At 34.2% G+C, this 19,028-nt stretch overlaps 1 protein-coding gene across 1 annotated transcript; it reads right to left on the bottom strand.

Moving 5' to 3' along the window:
- Window positions 1–1,454: 1,454 nt before the first annotated feature.
- On the bottom strand, window positions 1,455–10,239 carry LOC120346375 (uncharacterized). The gene is made up of 6 exons (XM_039416090.2): window positions 8,916–10,239; window positions 8,167–8,391; window positions 7,027–7,274; window positions 4,213–5,539; window positions 3,395–3,622; window positions 1,455–3,092 (listed from the first exon to the last, which is right to left on the bottom strand). The coding sequence occupies exons 1-6, from the start codon at window positions 10,199–10,201 to the stop codon at window positions 2,831–2,833; spliced, it is 3,576 nt and encodes a 1,191-aa protein (XP_039272024.2). The 5' UTR covers window positions 10,202–10,239; the 3' UTR covers window positions 1,455–2,830.
- Window positions 10,240–19,028: the final 8,789 nt, after the last annotated feature.

Here is a 19,028-nt window from a genome sequence, read left to right as displayed (position 1 = left end):
ACCAATAATAACTAAAAAAGACGGTGGAAAGACTACCCAACTCAACGCAAGATCGAGTAGTAATAACTGAGATTCATCTTCCCGCAAACAGCTGTTCAATCAAAGTCATTGTTACGTCATCCAGAAGTATGCGTTCATTGGCCAATGTTGCCAGAAAAGCAGAGAATATAGAACAGAGGGTGGCACATATTTTTGCAGTAAAAGCGCCTTTTTGGTAAAATGTACAACTTTTGGAAATGGGAACAAGGTATTATTTGTTACTGAATTTCTAAGGAACATTAAAATTATTTTTATAAAGTAGTTCCCTTATGTGCGCTACGAAACTGAAAGATAAACGGCCTGGTTTCGCGGCCCTTGAAGTATTGGTCGCGCCAAGGTCGCCAATGCAAGGGCGATCCAAGAGAAGGTCGTCAAATTTTTCAGCTAGTTCAATATTAATTTATTTTCCTAACTTTGGTGTTTAAAAACTATGAAATATAAAATGCCATTCAGGGAAAAAAAAAACTCTTTTGAGCCCATTGTTACATCACAATTCATATACTAGTCACGTGTTAATGGCTGATCGCGGTCCGAATCCGGACCTTTTCAGTATTTGACTCGGACCGCACCTAATTTTTTATTTTGGATCTTTTTGGACCATTTTTGAAGTTTTCTTTTATAAAGTGACTTTTGTAGTTTTGAATATATATGAAAATAATTATAACACCATATTAAACAATCTTGATTAGCTAATAATCATTAGCCAGCCGTGGAGGGGGAGTTCAAAGATGTCGAAATATAATTTCTGGAAAGACCGGACCCAAATAATTTTAAAGGTTTTGTATGGGGATCTTCAGTAAAAATAGTTGAGTAGCCCTGGTGTAATTGCAGATCGGTAACCATGCAGGTTGCTTGTTGTTGAGTTGACCCCGCGGATTCGCGGAATGTCATCTTACTGGAGCAAAATAACCGAAAATGGATGTCTTCTTTGGTAATGTGAATCCTAATAGACAAAAAAGCTCGCTTGCTAACATCAGCTGATTCAAGATTTGAAGAAGATGTGGCTCCAGCTTAAAGCCCCATTTACTGCGAACGAAGCACTGTGTGCACATGGGATGAGTGAAAAGTTTCCAGAGAAACCGAAGGCCTAGCTAGGATGGCATGTTTGCGCTGGACAGCGGTATAGTAAATCGGAAACGAAGCCAATAATTAGAAATGACGCAATAACTTTTCGCTACCATTCGTGACGACGTATATATGCGAGCAAGGATTTTTGGCACTGATGGTTATTAAAACTAAGGCACGCAATAGCCGCGATTGTAGTGACAACTTGCGCATTGCCTCAATAAAATATAGCCGTGTATTGAAGATATATTGGAAAGGGAAGTTCAGTTTCACCAATCACACTGAGTTAATGGACAGTTTTTAATAAATCATTGTCTGTATTTGATTCAAAAAGTACTGACATTAAAAATACAGTTTTGTGGCGTTAAGGATTGGGTCGCGAGTATTCAGAAATTTCAAATTTCGGTCGTGCTTAAAAAAGAACCGCTGTTCTAATGCGATGAAAGACAAGACTCAGTCGACAGCAGAACCTTCGACCTGCATGATGGACGCTACAGATGCGATGGGATTCGTGGTATTCGTGCGAACACGTTTTTTGAATGGCGTGATAATCAACGAGCTCGATCTTGTTTTAGATTTAGATCTAGAAATTTGGCATAGTTTTCTGAAAAGAGGAAAAACCTGTTGGTAATTTCGATACGAAAAGAGAAGCTATTCGTAAAATTTCGAAATTCATCTTCAATTATAATATACCAATCCTAAACGCTGGTAAAATTCATTGTCTTATGCAGAGAGATCACGTTACGCACTTCATGACTCATGTTAATGCATGCAAGAGGAACGATGTGCGTCATAAACGAAGTCAATTTATCGAATGATGTCACGAGAACAATAGACCAATAATTTCCGTAAAAATATTACGCATCATCTGGCGCTTGCCCTTTATGCTCCCTTTCTCAAGATGAAAACATTGACAACTACATTACATTAAAAATAAATAGTACACTTGACATGAAATATCACACTACATTCGGCAAAGTAAAAATTATATTTTGCGAAAAATTAGTCAATGAAGTGGGTGTATGGATCTTCAGTCATTTATTATTGCAGAAATCTGCTATCAAAAGCCAAAAATTACAAAAAAAAAGGTTTTTACTAAATTGCAAATTTCTAGATGGTTGATTTATCTTAGTTAGGTTTTTTGTAACCAACTACGATAGCATAATTGTAGCTTAAATATCGCGTCTGTAGTCGGATTTAATTAAACACTTCCAATTGCAAATATCTGCGAGGATTGGCATAAGTATATTGTTGTCAAATGTTAGAGATATCATTTTGGAATCGTATCACCAATTCTACATTGCCTCATTCGGAGCGAAAATATGCGAATAATACTATTAGACTCATGCCTCCATCACAAGTGGTATGGACTACGACATAGTTTAGTAAAGATTGAACTGAATGTGTCACCAGTATAGTACAAGCATAAAATGGAGATTCTTTAAATGTGCATTCGATTTGATGAATAATATATATGAAAATCCCAAAAAAATTTAAGATATTCTTAAAACAGAAGTTTTCATCGTTTTATGCGCGAGAATCGCCAGATGATTTTCAAGAGTTATTTCATGCAGTACAAAAACGCAGTTCATTGGATTTTTTTTGCTAAATGTAAATACTGTGGATGAAATTTCGAGGTTCAGAATAAATCCACGTGTATGGACGCTCGGTGCATGTTCGTTCGTCGCGCAATGTAGCTCATAACAGTGGTGTATTCGCAACTTCATTAAACGCTAGAAGTTGCCATTAAAGGCTTTGTTTCGACTTCGACTGCATGTCTGTATATGTGTGACTGTATATGACTAGAAGTTGAATCAGCAGAATCGTATCCACTCCCACTTGAACGTCTTGATGTGCCACGACGGGATTCCGGTCTTCTTTCTTCTTGACGGAGGGCTTCAACTCGTCGATCTTGTTTTTTTCCTTTTTTCAGCGAAGTTGGTTTTTCTTTTGACTTGTAAGCATTTTTTCGATTCAGTGCGTTTGATCTGATAGTGAAATATTGACACACATATTTTTTTATAGAAGATTTAAAAACAGCATAGGATAAGTATGATTATTCTATTTCGTTCATTCGTATTAAAGCAAGACGACTTCGCGACATGTTTATGTACAGTATTTCTAGTTTTCAAAGTATTCTTTGACTGGCTACCTGACTGCATCAAGCAAATGCGTCCTTCAAACAGTCAATTATGACTAACGCGACAGACCAATCCGTGCCCACGTCCGATATGCTTACGCATCCCCATTATATACTTCAATAAAAGATAGACGAATTAGCTACACTTACTCGATTATTGCACAAGGAAATAGAATTTTCTGCCATTCTTGAAACGTCATGATGACACATATTAGATTAACCAGAAGATTCACGTCGAAAAGCACGAGATAAACCAGCTCAGGTAGAACGAATATTATTTGAATAACAGCTGATACGAGATCTGTGATTACACACACAGACATAAGCATTGCATATTTCTTCATCATGGCCACAAGCCTTCTCCCGCGCGCGTTCTCTCTGTAAATAAAGACACTGCATGATCATATATTCATCATAGGAATTAAAACCGAATTAATTAGGAAATTTGTAACCCAAGAAAAATGCAAATCGATACAGTCTCATATATTGAGTATTCAAAACGAGGCAATATTTCTATGATAACCATATCTGTTTCCCATTTTCTTATAATAGCATGTTATATCGCAACTAAATATATTTAATAATTATATGATATGTTCATTAAACAGAGGACCCATGGAAACCTTATCAAATACTGAAATCATGTGAACGTACATTTGAACCCATGTGTATATCCGCGGGTTCAATCTATATGCGGGTGATAAAACCCATGGATTATGGTGAGTATGAGTTCAAATATAAACAAAAAAAAATTCCATAGGTGCAATAGTATGCAGGTGCAATTGTCATGGGTTTAAATGTATGTGGGTTCAAATGTAATGGAATCCTGAAATCATTAATATGTATAGATTAATTAACACACATAGCATGAACATATAGCATACAGACCCAGGAAAATTATGGAAATGCTTTTACTCAACAATTATGCATGCCAAAATGTTGAAGGTCGCGGGCCTAATTGAATTTACTTTTTTGCTTTTCTTTTCAAAGTTGCGCCGCGTCCTGAATATCGCGACTCGGTGTCACTCGCGGCAGGACTCTTCATATTTTCTGAGGACAAAGAACTCGATTTGGGTCTGAAAAAAATACTTCCGGGTTTTATTGACTTTACGCGATCAATTACTGTTCTCCTCTGGGCTACTCTGTTTAAATTCAGCGGCATTGCGCCTCCTCGTTTAATTGTTGGACTTTTACCACTCCAAACACTATCACCATCATCTTTAACTAATTCAGTCCCACTTTCTGAATCTGTATCAACAGAATATTTAATTCCTTTTTGAGTAAAAACAAAACGTGATTTCTCCGATGTAACAAGACGAGAAATTGGATTTCCTTTTCCGACGAGATGGGATTGCGGTTGATGGGCCGGAGATTCTGGTGACGGATGAAAGACAGTATCATTCTCTGCTTCTTCGTTTTGCTTGTGTTCGTCTGATCGGCTGAGAGTTGAAGATGGCTGATGATGTTCTCCATTGTTGGTAGATCGAAATCGTGCGGTCTCTTTACTGATCAATGGATAAACAAACAAAACCAGAAGAGTTACTTGAAATGTTATTGTTGTTGCAGCTACTACTCCTGGTATAATTTCAGGCGAATCAACGGAAACTTCTTTGCATCCATCAGCCGTGGCTCGATAAACCCATTGTGTAGCTTGCGGTAAATTGTACAAAATGCTTAACGCGAGTCCTGATAATAACATGAACCCGAGTGTGAACCAGCTCACGTATGTAACAAATGGATTTATAATTTCCTTTATGACAGAATCGGCATAAAATATGCTCTGTCTCACCCAAAGAAATATGTAAACTGCATAAAGAGACAGAGCGAATAATACCGTACTGACTGTGACAGTGGCCCAGCAAGAGTCGTCATCTCGCCACCCATAGAACGCTGAAACGTGGTCACTGCATATTCGTAAAAAAAATAATGTGGAGCTGACTAAAGGAAGCCATTCTAACCACTTTTTTTGCCAAATTGTTCGACTTTGGGTTTTTCTCTTCAGCACGTGTAGAATCAAGCATGCAGTCAAATACAGCACTGAAAGTGCCAACAGAACCAAGATTGACTCACAAAACAGCCAGTATCTTTCCAAATACGGTTCTTTCGGGGAATAGCTGCTTGTATTGTCCACATTCATCGTTGATAATCTTGTAAATTGGAACGCTGTACTGCGCACTGTACCTGTATTATTACTCCCAGTGAACAGGTAGAATAAAACAGAATATTCCAACATCTCTATTTTTATTCCTCTGTTATTGCAACAAACGACAAGTATGTCAGGAGGTGTCAACTCATCTCCACGTAATATTCGTCACAATAGACCAGTTTTAAAAAACTTGTAACGTACCAATAAAGCCTTTCTTTACATATATCGCCCACACATGGTCGGGTATTGTTATTTAAACTTCTGACTGAGAAATAATGTACTTCTTAATAAAGCAGATTTGATTGCCTCAATGGTGCAACCGAGTCATGCCTGGTCTAAAGTAATCCTTGTCCAAAATTCTGAATTGCATCAATTTGTAATTTATTCATGCTGTTCAACAGTTGATATATTTTACTTGAATTTAGTATTATTTTGATTGAAATCTCAGAAATTTGTTGTGAGCAGGTATTAAAAATTTGGACATCTTTTTAAATATGTTACTATGCTATTTTAACAATATCATTCCAATAGTTGATTTTTAATGTTTTAATACTCTGAATTACTTTGATATTTATCAAAATTTTTATTTTTTCAACAGTAAGGTATCTCTTCTAAGTTCTAACCATTCTCTGACTACCATGTCATATTGCGATGCGTAATAATTGTGTTGCAATCGTGTCAACTTAAACAATGAACTATTCAAGATATTCATTCTTGTGGGCGATTTACGTCATTTATACAGATCCTACATGATAAAAGACTAGTCTAATATCTTTTTTGGACACGAAACACGATAATCGAAGTTCGCAATATTCGAATAATAAATTTGAATTGGACATCCGTGCTTCAAGCTCTGTATTAAATAAACCTACAATAAACAAATTTCACTACACGGATCAAAACCGATAGAAGAATAGTAAGGTTGTTTCCGAGACACTTTCACAACTTTTATCACACGAATTTATTTTTGAATCAAAATATTTTATTACGAAATAATAAGAAAAGATATATTTAAACACATTAATTACATTGTATTGTAAAAATAATACTACGAATTGAAATACATTATTTTTTTAACAGCATGCAATTATATCATATTCACTGAATCAATAACAGGTATATTTTCGCTATGGGAAAAGAAATTTCTTCCATAATTACCACCGAGTAGTTGTATAATTTATTGCGTGATAATATATTTTTCAACCTGTAGCACAATTTGCTGGTGAACTCTCGGAGAATACGAGTATTGATTACAGAGATAATTAAAAGGTAATTTGTTTAAATTCAACTTAATTAATTATTATATTGTACTCATTGAATTATACGGTGGTTTTATGACGACAAAACATTGATTAATATAAAAAGATTCATACCCAACGACAAAACAGTAATTAATATAAAAGAATTTGACCCCTAAAGAGGAATTGTTTAAATAATCGTTGACGAATTGGAGTAAGCTTGAAAACGTTTATAGGAAGGCACGTGAAGAAACTGGTGATGATTGCTCCATTTTAAAGCACATGTACAATAACATGCATGAGAACTGCAAGGAACAGGACATTCCGCCCTGAGTTTTCTCGTATTGTGTTTGTCTGCGCTGCAATTGCGCAAAAGTGTTAACATGAACACTATATTCATGTTTTGCCATTCAGATCCAGGTAATTTTGTTTCCCACTAGCGACATCTTGCGATTTCGGTTCGGTCGCATCATAAGAAAGCGAATTGTCCAATTTTGGCGGTAATCTCGGAGAATTCAATGCAGGTGAAGAACAGGTTTTTGAATTCACGGATCGTAAAGCTTCAAGTCTTCGTTTAGAAGCAGCAGGATCAACGTTAGCCCTTGTAGAACCCATTACACTGCTACTGTGTCTTTTCGATGATGATCTAAAACAAAATGCATTTGATTAAATATCTATGTGTGAAATATGAGTAGACTAGTACAAAAAAGTCTGTAAGTACTATGCGGAGGGCACTTCACAATATTTATTTCATCATCTTATTTCAATGCATTATTATTTTCTAACATGTGGTAATATTCTTGATAGACAAATTGTGTAATATGTAAATATTGCTTTGATCGTGTGGAACATTCTTTTTCTTTGTAAGTCTACTCTTATATTCATATTTATTTATTAATTTGTTCGGAAATGTCCACCATGTGGAAAATTAAATTAGGACTGAAATAACGCGATATACGACGGCAGTAAATTATTTTATTGGGCAAGCCCACAGACACAACAATTGCTATTTCGTGCAGCACGTGGTGTCACGAGATAAACATTAACAGGCATTCGTATTAATTATTCTTTAAAAATCAATTATATTTCCAATGATGAACTGGTTGGATTTAATAACGAGGTTAGACATCAGACACGGCCTGATGAGACAATGACTAGACTGGTTTGCAATTTAATAAAATGAGTAAAGCTCTCAAGAGTCACTTTATTGAACAACCAATATAATTAATTTAGTAACTGATTAAAAGGGCATTTCAATCCTAATAAAAATTATTAATAAAAATCGTATTGAACCGTGAAATAAAGAAAATTTAATTTGTCTAAGCACTAAAAATTTGCAAACAAAACTGCTTTCTATATTGTGCTTTTAATTTGAAAATAAAATAGCTGAACCTTATTCTCACCACTGCTCTTTTGAACATAACTTATTTATACTATCAGTGTATTTATATGGAATTAATCTAAACCCCCGAATGGCAACAAGTATTGTGGCGTTATAACGACCCTGATAATCCTATACACCGAGAAATGTTGCTTACCTTGCGCACATTGGAAACAATATCAAATCCCAGTCTCTAAATGACATCACGATCGAGACAAGATTAATGATGATATTAAGATCATAAATAACTAGATAGACTAATTCAGGAACGTCGACTCTTGCTTGTACCACAGTGCATGCGATGTCAGTAACGACGCAAATCATCATTATGTAGAATGACTTTCTCAGATACGCCATCATGCGCCGGCCTTGTTGTGTTCGCCTGTAAAATGAAGTTTTTCGATTAATTTTCCCACTATATATTTGATCGAGTGTGAGATGAAAGCCAGCAGGTTAAAACTAACTTTTGTAAAACGACACTGATTTTTATATCAAAATTATCAGTCTCGTCCAAGCCATATTTAATGCTTTTTATTGGCCTGGAATATTCCACTTGTAGCGCTAGAGGATTACAATAAAACGTTATTGCATTTATTGTTGTATTTATTACGAAATGCATATTTCTACGTTTCAAAGCACCAGTTGATTCAGAAATATTTTGATTGAGAATGCGTCGCCTTGAGTTATGTGTCACTTCTTTGTAGATTTGTTCAACGCGTTTGAAGCAAATAAATACATAATGTAATGGTTATCGCGGCTTTATGCAAAAAATAACGAAGCCATGACGACTGTGTTGGATCACCGACCCCATGTTTTTTTTTAAATCAAACAATTGGGTGGAGGTGCCTGGGAAGGCCCAAAGCCCATAGGATTGCAACAAAAGATTAAGATGTTATTAGTACTTACTTTGTCCGCCTATGCCTTTTCTTGGTCTCTCTTTTGCTTCGAGATCCTACGCTTGCAGTTCTCTCGCTTTCGTTTTCAGTTGAAGCTGTTGACAAGGTTTTTGCTCGTGATCGTTTTGCCGTCGGACTTTGGGGTACGGCTGTGTCGTTTCTAGTCTGATTTCTACGGTAGAAAAAATTTCCTTTTAAAAACCGCGGCGTAAACATCATACTCGGTCTTTTTTGCTTTTCCGACAATTTGGTCCGTTCTGTCGCCTTTTCTGAAACAATTTCTACTTTACTCAATTCTTTGGATGTTGTTTCTTTCGGCGTGCTCTCCGGAGCGCTTACATCACCGTGTGAAGAAGACTTGGAGAAATTCCCACTATCAGCGACCCGTCCGTCAATTACACTTTCGTTTTCACTCAGTGGTAGACTATCCATGTTCTTCTTTTTTGTTGCTGGAACTTTAAATTTTCCGCTACGAACAGAAGATGAAGCATCTCCATCAGTAAGGTTGTCATCGGTGTTACTCACCGATCCGTTTCCTTTTGTAGCATCATTATTTTGCGAACCAGCAGAACGGTACTTTTGGGTCTTACGGCTGAGAAGAGGATAGAGGAACAGTGCCAAGAGTGATATTTGGAAATATACGGTGAGTGCCGTCGCCACGGCCGCAATAATTTCGTCATCTTCGACTAAAATGCCCTTGCAGCCTTCCTCCGTTACTTGGTATACCCATCCGTTCACGGCTGGTAAATTGTAAAGAACGAGCATAATTGCACCACAAACTAGCATCACAACCAATGTTGACCAGCTGAAAAACGTCACCCATTTGTTTAATACTTTAGACAAGACAGGATTTGCATAAAATATACTTTGCCTCATCCACAAAAATATATAAACAAAAGACAACGCGAGAGCGTACATTACTGTGCTGGCAGCAATCGTTGTGAAGCAGTACAAATCGTCAAATGAAGACGTGAATGCAACCACGTGATCACTGACCAATCGCAGTACTGTGAATCCGGATGCAAGAACAAGCATAATGTATAACCTTCGACCTTGTTTTCCACTTGTATCTCTTGTTGGGCTTGATTTTTTCATAGTTGTGTATCTCAAGATGCATATGAACGCATATATAGAAAACAATGTTAATATAGACAAAACAACTTCGCATTGTGTCCAATATTCTTGATCCCAAACATGGCCAGAAAATTTAGTTGGCTTTTCTCCAGGATGAGAATCATTATTTAGTGTCTTGTATTCATCTTTGTCTGAAGCGAATGAAGACACGTTGCGGGACATTTTGAAATCTTCTATGTTCCAATTATTCTTTTAGTTATATCCCTGCAAGATAAATATTCCACAAATTGAATACAACTAATACTAAGCTGCCAGTAAGCCACGAAATGATTACGGAGTTCTCTACGCCAGCCAATGCAAAATAATAACACTAAAATACAACATCGTGAATCCTTCAATTACATAAAAAAAAATGATATTTAAAATATTTTCAACAGTCTGAAATCACAAATATGAATTGAACGTCCTATTTAATTTTAGACTATTCATATGAATAACTCTACTGACTTCAACTTTCAACTGCGTATAATGAACGACATATTTTTATAACACCATATTTTCTACGATAAGAAAGAAAACCGAAGGCGCTCAGAATTCTGTTTAAAAAGACGAATAAACAATATTCCCATGTAGAAAAACACAATCTTCAAGCCAACGATATTATTGGGGCACAATCGGGTAATCTTTTCAAACTATATACGTCATCAAATGCAGCTTACTATTAATTAACTTGTCTTAACTAACAAAGTTAGAACTTCTGTTACCGATTGCGGCAAACTCCATCTAAGTATGTTCTATAGGCTACATATACACGCGACTCTGGGATAGCGACGTCTTATTCCTATGAGGTAACGCAGGAAACGACAGTTGCTGTGCGCAGTCCAACGCGCGTCCTTTCGATATATAGGTTAAGCTTATAAATAAAAATAAATTTATAGATAGATATTTAAAAAACGCTGAAATCTAATGTAGGTTACAAATTCTCTCGGGTGATATCATACAGTGTCATATAGTCACCGCTACTACTACGCTACGAAGCTGTTAAAAAGTACAGATAATAGAACAAGGTTTCCGATGTAATTTCATAATTTTTTCTGGGCAATATCACCCAAATTTGAAGATTCGCAATCTGTCTGGCGGTTTAAGTACTTCTCCCTTTTCCGATATTTAGCAAGGGAACTAGAGGATATTTCTCATTTTTAACTTTAACTACCCCCTAACTCAATTCTGTAGATAGTGTTGTTAAACCTATCATTACGTCAATCACGACTGAAGAACCATTCTAAATTCGGTCATCTATGGCCGATGTTATACATATAGACATAGTGTTATTTTAACATGGTTGAAAGGTTGCAATAGTCATTATACTATGAGTCTATGATCGTCCTCTCATGACTGCCGTACTTTCCGATTCATAAAATTAGATAAAATAAATATCAAACCGAGTACGTCTGAGTACCATCTGAAATTATGTCATATTGCATTTTGTTTTGTATATATGACTAGTCTGAAAATAAAATAGTTAAATATCCGTATATAATTTTCTTTACTCAACAAATTCTTTCCTTCACCCGAATTTTCAAACACTATAAAAACTAGTCTCGTTGTCACATTGGTAGCTTGACGACTGCGCGATTATAAGTTTTAAATAATTTTGATTTACAGCTTAGGTAATTAAATAATCCATATTCTGTATAAAATATCGCTAAATACAGTTTTGTACATTTTTCGTTTTAATATTACAACCAAAGTGATGTCATTATTTATTTTTTGAATATGGATTATTCTCCATATCCGAAATAAAACGAAAAGTTGAATTTTATGCAAAACTTTCAACAAAGTAGCGTCAACTGCGTATCAATTTATCACGACATAGAATATAATCAAAAGTAAACGTCACTTGACGCATCAAGAACAATGAGACGCAATTTACGTGAAATAGATTTACACGAAATGTATCGCAATTTACTCGCTAAAAATTAAAAAAAAATCTTAATACATTTTTAAGTCGAAAAGGGCTGAATAAGGTATTACCAGTTTTTATTCTGGTTTATTGAGGCGGAAGCGGAAACATAGTATGAGGTCAAGACGGTCTATTTAAAGTAATTTCACACTTGTTCGTATAAAATTTGTAGTGTTGATTAAGTTCGACAACCGGAAATATTGGCCACTGAACTCTATCAGAAAGAGTATACGAGTACAAAACAACAACCGATTTAATCATAAGTGTAATGTAAAATATCTAAATGACGTACTACGGGTTGTTACCAGATATTTGTAACTCCGAAAAACGTCGTTCACCTGAAGATTATGTTAAATCTATCGATAAGAAAATCACTGGCAACAACAGATACCCTTTATACGTATTTTCGCTCTTTCATTTTGAGCAGTGCTCTACGAACGCCGTTACTATAAAACACTGTTCACTATAATATACGGTACATCCCAGTTCAGTTTGAGCGTGTCCTCTGACTGACTGTCCACAATATTCGACACCACTAACCGCGTTAGTTATTTAGATATAATTTTACTATACAACTACAAAACAAAATATTTGCAAGAAACCGATAATTCTCACAATATTTCTAATTTCAAATCTATTTCTGAAAACAAATAGATCGTAAATGCAAAATATGCAACTTATTTACTTCCACTTGAATATTCAAATGTGTATTAGGGTGTCATAATATATAGCAAAATTATACCAAACAATAATTTCCTTATTAGATTAAATACTATATATAAATCACAAAATAGAATTGGAAATTTTAGGTTTAAAACTGATCTTGGACGTGTGTTGAAGTATTATATATTGTGATATTTTAAGAAAATGTCACGTTGGCGATATCACGAACTGATTTCCAAGTTGGGCATATCGTAGTAAAATATTCAGAAAATAAACCATACACGGTCGAGTTTGGAATATGGAATCACCTTGCACACTTATAAGTCCTTTAGCTTTATTTTCTAATTTACTATTACAAACACGATTAAATAGCGATGTAATTTTTGGCTTATAAATAGTAAGAGTTTTAACTTTGCCAAAATTACAAGCGGAATACATACAAAATTATAATTATTTTTACAAGGAAGTCATGTTATACATTACTACACGAAAGTTGCATCAAAGTTAATCGCATTTTAGAGTAATTTACTTGTGGGTTTCTCATCTAGCGCTATGTCTGTGCACGTTGTTGAATGGGTGTCAAAATACCAGTTTGTTTGAAATCCGCGAATAATAATCAATAAAAAAAAAACAATTACAGAGTAGTTACAAAATATTCCAAACGACCTCAAGTAGCATCGGAACCGAGACTTCCTTCGTTGAATAATAAATTATTGCTAATTACACGAACGGATGAAATTAAATAAACCTCATATATGAAGAGCGAAATTGGTTTAAAACGAGAAGCTAGCTATAGACAGGTACCCATGGTGAAAATGTATGGTTTTAATGATAAATCAAAATCGCACTCGATTGCTTAACTAAAATTCAACGGATTTAGACACACCAAATCCACAAAGCTCTATCAGTGGCCCGAATACTTCATTGGGCAGTCATATAATTCTTAATTGAGAAGCACACACTGAGCATTGTTCACGTAACACGTTTCTAACAAATTGGTGCCTTCAACAGTCTTTCGCTGTTGGATCTATGTTTATCAGAATCATTTGTAGAAAGCCGCCGCCACTAATGGAAAAATATGAGATTCAGGTAAAACACCCTAATAACTGCAGATTGCGTCCACCATCACGACAGCGAAGGCGGGGGTGTTGTTTTTGGCTTTCTACAAAAAATCTAATGACATTTCGCTATTTAGCGAAATCGCTACGCTTTCCTGCTTCTAGTATAAACATCGACAAGAGATTCTAATTTTATAATTTTCACCTTAGCGTAGAATATTTACATCAACTAAAAAGCGGAAATAAGTTCGTGATGCCTGTCCGGCATTTAATTTTCAAGCCATGCCGTCATATCACGGAAAATATAAGATTGTATTGAACAATTCAAGATGCTTGATGCTGTAATAACATATCAGAAGTTAGGAGAACCACATAACATCACTTTTAATAGTAATTTTAATACAATTTAAAAAATGTCGTAATTGTGATATTTGTGTCTAAATCACACTCACTAAAAGTGTGGATTTTGAAATAAAAAGCCTCAATACTTTGCCATAAACTCTCATTAAAAGCCTACTAAAGTGTAGCCAACATGATTTGTTAACTTTGATTTTAATTCATAATACTAGTCCTAACAAATATTTTTTCCAACGCCTTTCCTATTTTTAAGTTTCTAAACTTATTTTGCCGTTACTCGATAACCTTGCAGTATTTGACAGAATTTTGTAACTCGGTTCCACTCAATTAAATTACATTTTTCGATCTCAATCATCTCATAATCATTTCAATCCTATTTTTGTCCATATTTCTACGAAGCTTTCTAAGAGGACGTCGTACATAATTATTGTACATAATGGCCTGAATACTACTCAAATATGAATAGAGAAAGCATTAGCATCGATCTAACTTTGGAAGCAACATTAGGCTAATGACTATCATGCAGACGAACACAATCATTTAACAAATTAGTCTGAATTGATTATAATATTTTTTTGTTGTTTTGCTTGTACATTATTATAAATTAAAACTAAAACTAACTCTGGCACGACAATACGTCATACTGTTAAAAAATATGTGAGTAATTCTGAAATTTCGGTGTTTATGAAGATCGTGTCATAGCGAAGTCAAATCTATTACTTCGAGCATTCACTCGGTTGTTTATAAATTGACACTTCGATCAAAATTTGTGAACAAAAAAATCCCAATTCGCAATATATATCATAGGTTATGATTGAAATAATCTCGAATTGTACAAAATTTTACTTTCTATTTTTCTTAATATCCGCCAATTTAATTAAATTCAGGATATTTTATATTAAACGTGGTTTTTAAACCATCAGCAAATACTTCCAAAAAACATTATCGTGACATTGTGTACATCAGACCTAAATTTTAGATCGTTTATGGAATGCAGCCAAAGAAAAATTCTAATTTGAATTAATTATCGCACAAGAATACGAAAACCAATATTTAACGGAATTTAATTACTTTATGACGTCACTATACAAGTAATTAGAGTAAATGACCCAAAATATTGGGTTGGAGTCTAAAGATCCTAAACTGAAGTGTTATTGTCCGCCACACCTGTCCACTAAATCCGAATTGATATGAAATAATTCCGGGACGAAATCGTTGGAAAATGTATAATTTATGACGAATATTATAGATATTGATTATTATAAGGTTTGTAATATTGTTATGTTTATAAAGTGCTACACTGGACTTATATCTAAGGTATTCAACATATTCACGCAATACGTTTTATCTTCCTCGATTCGAATCAGAAACTGTACATTTAAATAGTCTTGGCAATCCTGTTTAACTCGCTAAATAACCGCATTTAATTCTTGGTATCAAAAGTTCACTTCAAATTCAATCCAACGAACAAAATGCATAATTTGATATTTCTGATTATCATTAATTCGTCTGGTTGGGGTCAATACATAAACCAGACTTTGGCATTCTTAATTCCAAACTAGACGTGCCTTTGAGACTGCATAATGTACTTCTAAAAATACTCCATACTGCAACAAATTTAGACAAAGAAGGCTGTCCGTGAGAGTTGCAATTTAAGCGTCAAAACCTCTTCATGCACTTCTCAGACATTTTGCATGAAAAGAGAAGTCAGAATTGAATCATTGCTACTCTGCCCAAACTGTATAAGTCACCGAATTTATCCTGTCTGATAAATCTGTCAGTAACGCACGCAAAAGTTTGTGATGATTGAATTCAGTATCTAATAGGAACTAACGGTAAATTATATTTTTAGTCGAGAGAAAAACGTTTCACCAGTATAGTTTATCAAATCTAATTATTTTTCTTATTAACCACTAAATATCATACGTCAAATATCATATATTTATAAACCTAAAGTTTTCACCGACAAAGAAAATAGTTATACGTCCTCAAAAGCACATTTAAATATTCTTGGCAATATTGTTTGACTCGCTAAATAACCGCATTCAATTCTTGGTATCAAAAGTTCACTTCAAATTCAATCCAACAAACAAAATGCATAGTTTGATATTTCTGATTATCATTTATCCGTCTGGTTGGGGTCGATCCATAAACCAGAATTTGGCATTCCCAATTTCAAACTAGACGTGTCTTTAAGATTACATAATGTACTTCTAAAAATACTCCATACTGCAACAAATTTAGACAAAGCCGCGAGAGTTGCAATTTGAACGTTAAAACCTTTTCATGCACTTCTCAAACATTTTGCATGAAAAGAGAAGTCAGAATTGAACCATTGCTACTCTGCCTAAACTGTGTAAGTCACCGAATTTATCCTGTCTGATATAATATAACTGTCAGTAGCGTATGCAAAAGTATGAAATGAACTCAATTCAGTATCTAATAGGAACTAACGGTGAATTATATTTTTAGTCGGAAGAAAAACGTTTCACCGACATAATTTATCAATTCTAATTATTTTTCTTAACCACAAAATATCATACGTCAAATATCATATATTTATAAACCTAAAGTTCTCACCGGCAAAGAAAATGGTTGAACGGTTTTAAAATACTACGAAACTACGAAATACGATACACCAAATATCATATATTTCCCGGTTTGAATTTTCACCTTAAGTTCCGAATCTTGTAATGTGCTGACGATGTTGTATCCAATTACGCATAACGTAAAAAACTCAACCACGCTGTTATGAAATATGGTTCTTGCAATAGCTGTCAAGCCGACTTGAACAATATCAGTGTACTTATACTTAAATTGTTCTGAATATTTTTTCCGCGATTTTTTGCAGCAAAATACGAACACAATGACTATCTTCAGGCAATTACAGCTACACTTGATAATATTTTGGAGAATTGTAACACGTAAGTCGGACATGGCCAAGCGTGTTAATAATATTTATGTATTGACAAAATAAACGCTTTGCAGAAACGACACAACTTGCAATTAACTTTTAAATGACGCGCAAAATAAAGATATTTCCATATAGGATTGCGCATTATAGACGTCTCGTCGAGCTGGAGTCCATCCAAATAACAAGTCATTAACGCAATTGTGAATTGACTCCACGGAGTCATTATCTCTAACGTATTATTAAAAATTTGGGTAACAAAAGGTCAAATTATTGACTTTTTCAGAAAAGTTCATTACACGATAATAGCGAACGTTAATTAAAAATTTATACTAATTTGCTGTAATAGCTGTATTGTTTCGGTGAGTTATTAATATTCACGATTTTGCGGGCGTGGCAAAATATTCATACCTAGAATAAAGACAATTCAGGCGTGCTGCAATCAATAATATAATCTCATATCGGTATATCATAACCGATATATCAGATTACGATTTTTTGTTTCAAAAAAAAAAGTCACAAATTACTTTGTTTTAGTAACTCAATCGGACATAAAAGTTCATTATTAATCTTAATGCAATATAATGTAATTTTAAAAAGACTAATTAATCATATTAGGCAATTTGCACCTGCATTAGAGACCAAATGACTTTTATAACTCATATTCCTGAAAAATAGTGAAAAAAAAACTATGTAGGACAGTTATAAAAATAAATATTAATCTAGGCGCAGAAGTTAAAGTGCCAAGTAACATTGTATATGACCAGATGAGTGTTCTTTAAATCCCCGCCATTCTGTTCAATTGCTTACGTTTCACATTGATCTCTTAAGCGGCATATGCTTGATCATTTTGCAGCATTTTACATTTTTGGTTGACGCTGCACTAATGACAAATTTTATTAAAAAAACAAGCCATTCCGAATATATATATTTTGAGATTTCGTTTGAACTTAAACTTAGTTATCTCAATATCCCAATCCCGGACATACTTAAACTTGATCGAATGTAATAAATCACAAGAAGCTACGTATATTGAAAAAACGTCACGTCATTAATTGTACAACAAAAACAAACAGAATCGTTTATTTATCATCAGAATAATTTATTTACATGTGCCCAATGTTTCAATTTAAAATTTGGTTGTGGAGTTTTGTCAATTTTACGACTTATATAATCTGTATGTGATATTCTTTGTAAAGCGTATTATATTCGAATTTGTAGATTTCTACAGGTGATGTAACCATACAACAAAAATTACTGCTGAAAATCAGTTAAATTTCTAACTTTTCTACCAGCGATTGCCGAGATATTTTATATCAAATTCTCCCTTTCTATCTTCACCTATTACATCAGTAGAACTGAAATAACATATTTTTAATAAACAGTGCGAAATGGTATGGACGTTATTCAAAATTTTCTGCGTGTTATATTTTTGCTTTTTGCGTAATCGAATTTTAAATAAACTTGAATCAGAATTTTAAAGGGAAGAGGTTTAAGTTCACATCACCTTAAAAGTATAATCGTAAATTATAACAATTTTTTATTTTTATTCCCGTCTTCCTTTCACCGTAATAGACAATGAATGAAATTGTCTCATGAGGTTTTTACTTTGAGTAGATAGTTACAAGATGCCAATACCGTGAATATCATCCCAGACACTCGACAGCACAACATGGCTTCCTAAGAATTATCATCTTGACCAAAATGTGGTAACGACTATACATCAGACTAAAGTCCAATATCAATACCTTCCAACCGAAGTATATTTCACAAATTTTTTATTAGCAAGTATCGACTAATGGTAACTTTACGAATTGTCCAAGTATTGATAACTAGAATAAACGTTTTGTCACACAACAACTTAAAAGTTGATTAAATATCAAGAAAGTGGGAAATTTTATTTCCTATTTTGTTGGTAGTAAACAAATTTAGTGAATGGTAAATCACAAGGAACGTCATTTTAGGAAATGACAAATCTCAAATTTCACCTTTAGCTATTTTTCTATAAATACATTATGTTAGTTATCTAAGACGTTCGATTTTTTGGAATCTGTCGTAAACTGTGTTGTTCAAATATAATTATAATTCGGTGAACTC

The sequence above is a fragment of the Styela clava genome, chromosome 8 (assembly GCF_964204865.1).
Source record: "Styela clava chromosome 8, kaStyClav1.hap1.2, whole genome shotgun sequence".
In the NCBI taxonomy this organism is placed as follows: Eukaryota; Metazoa; Chordata; class Ascidiacea; order Stolidobranchia; family Styelidae; genus Styela; species Styela clava.
Note: the sequence above shows the minus strand (reverse complement) of the source record. Positions and strands in the feature narration are given on the sequence as shown.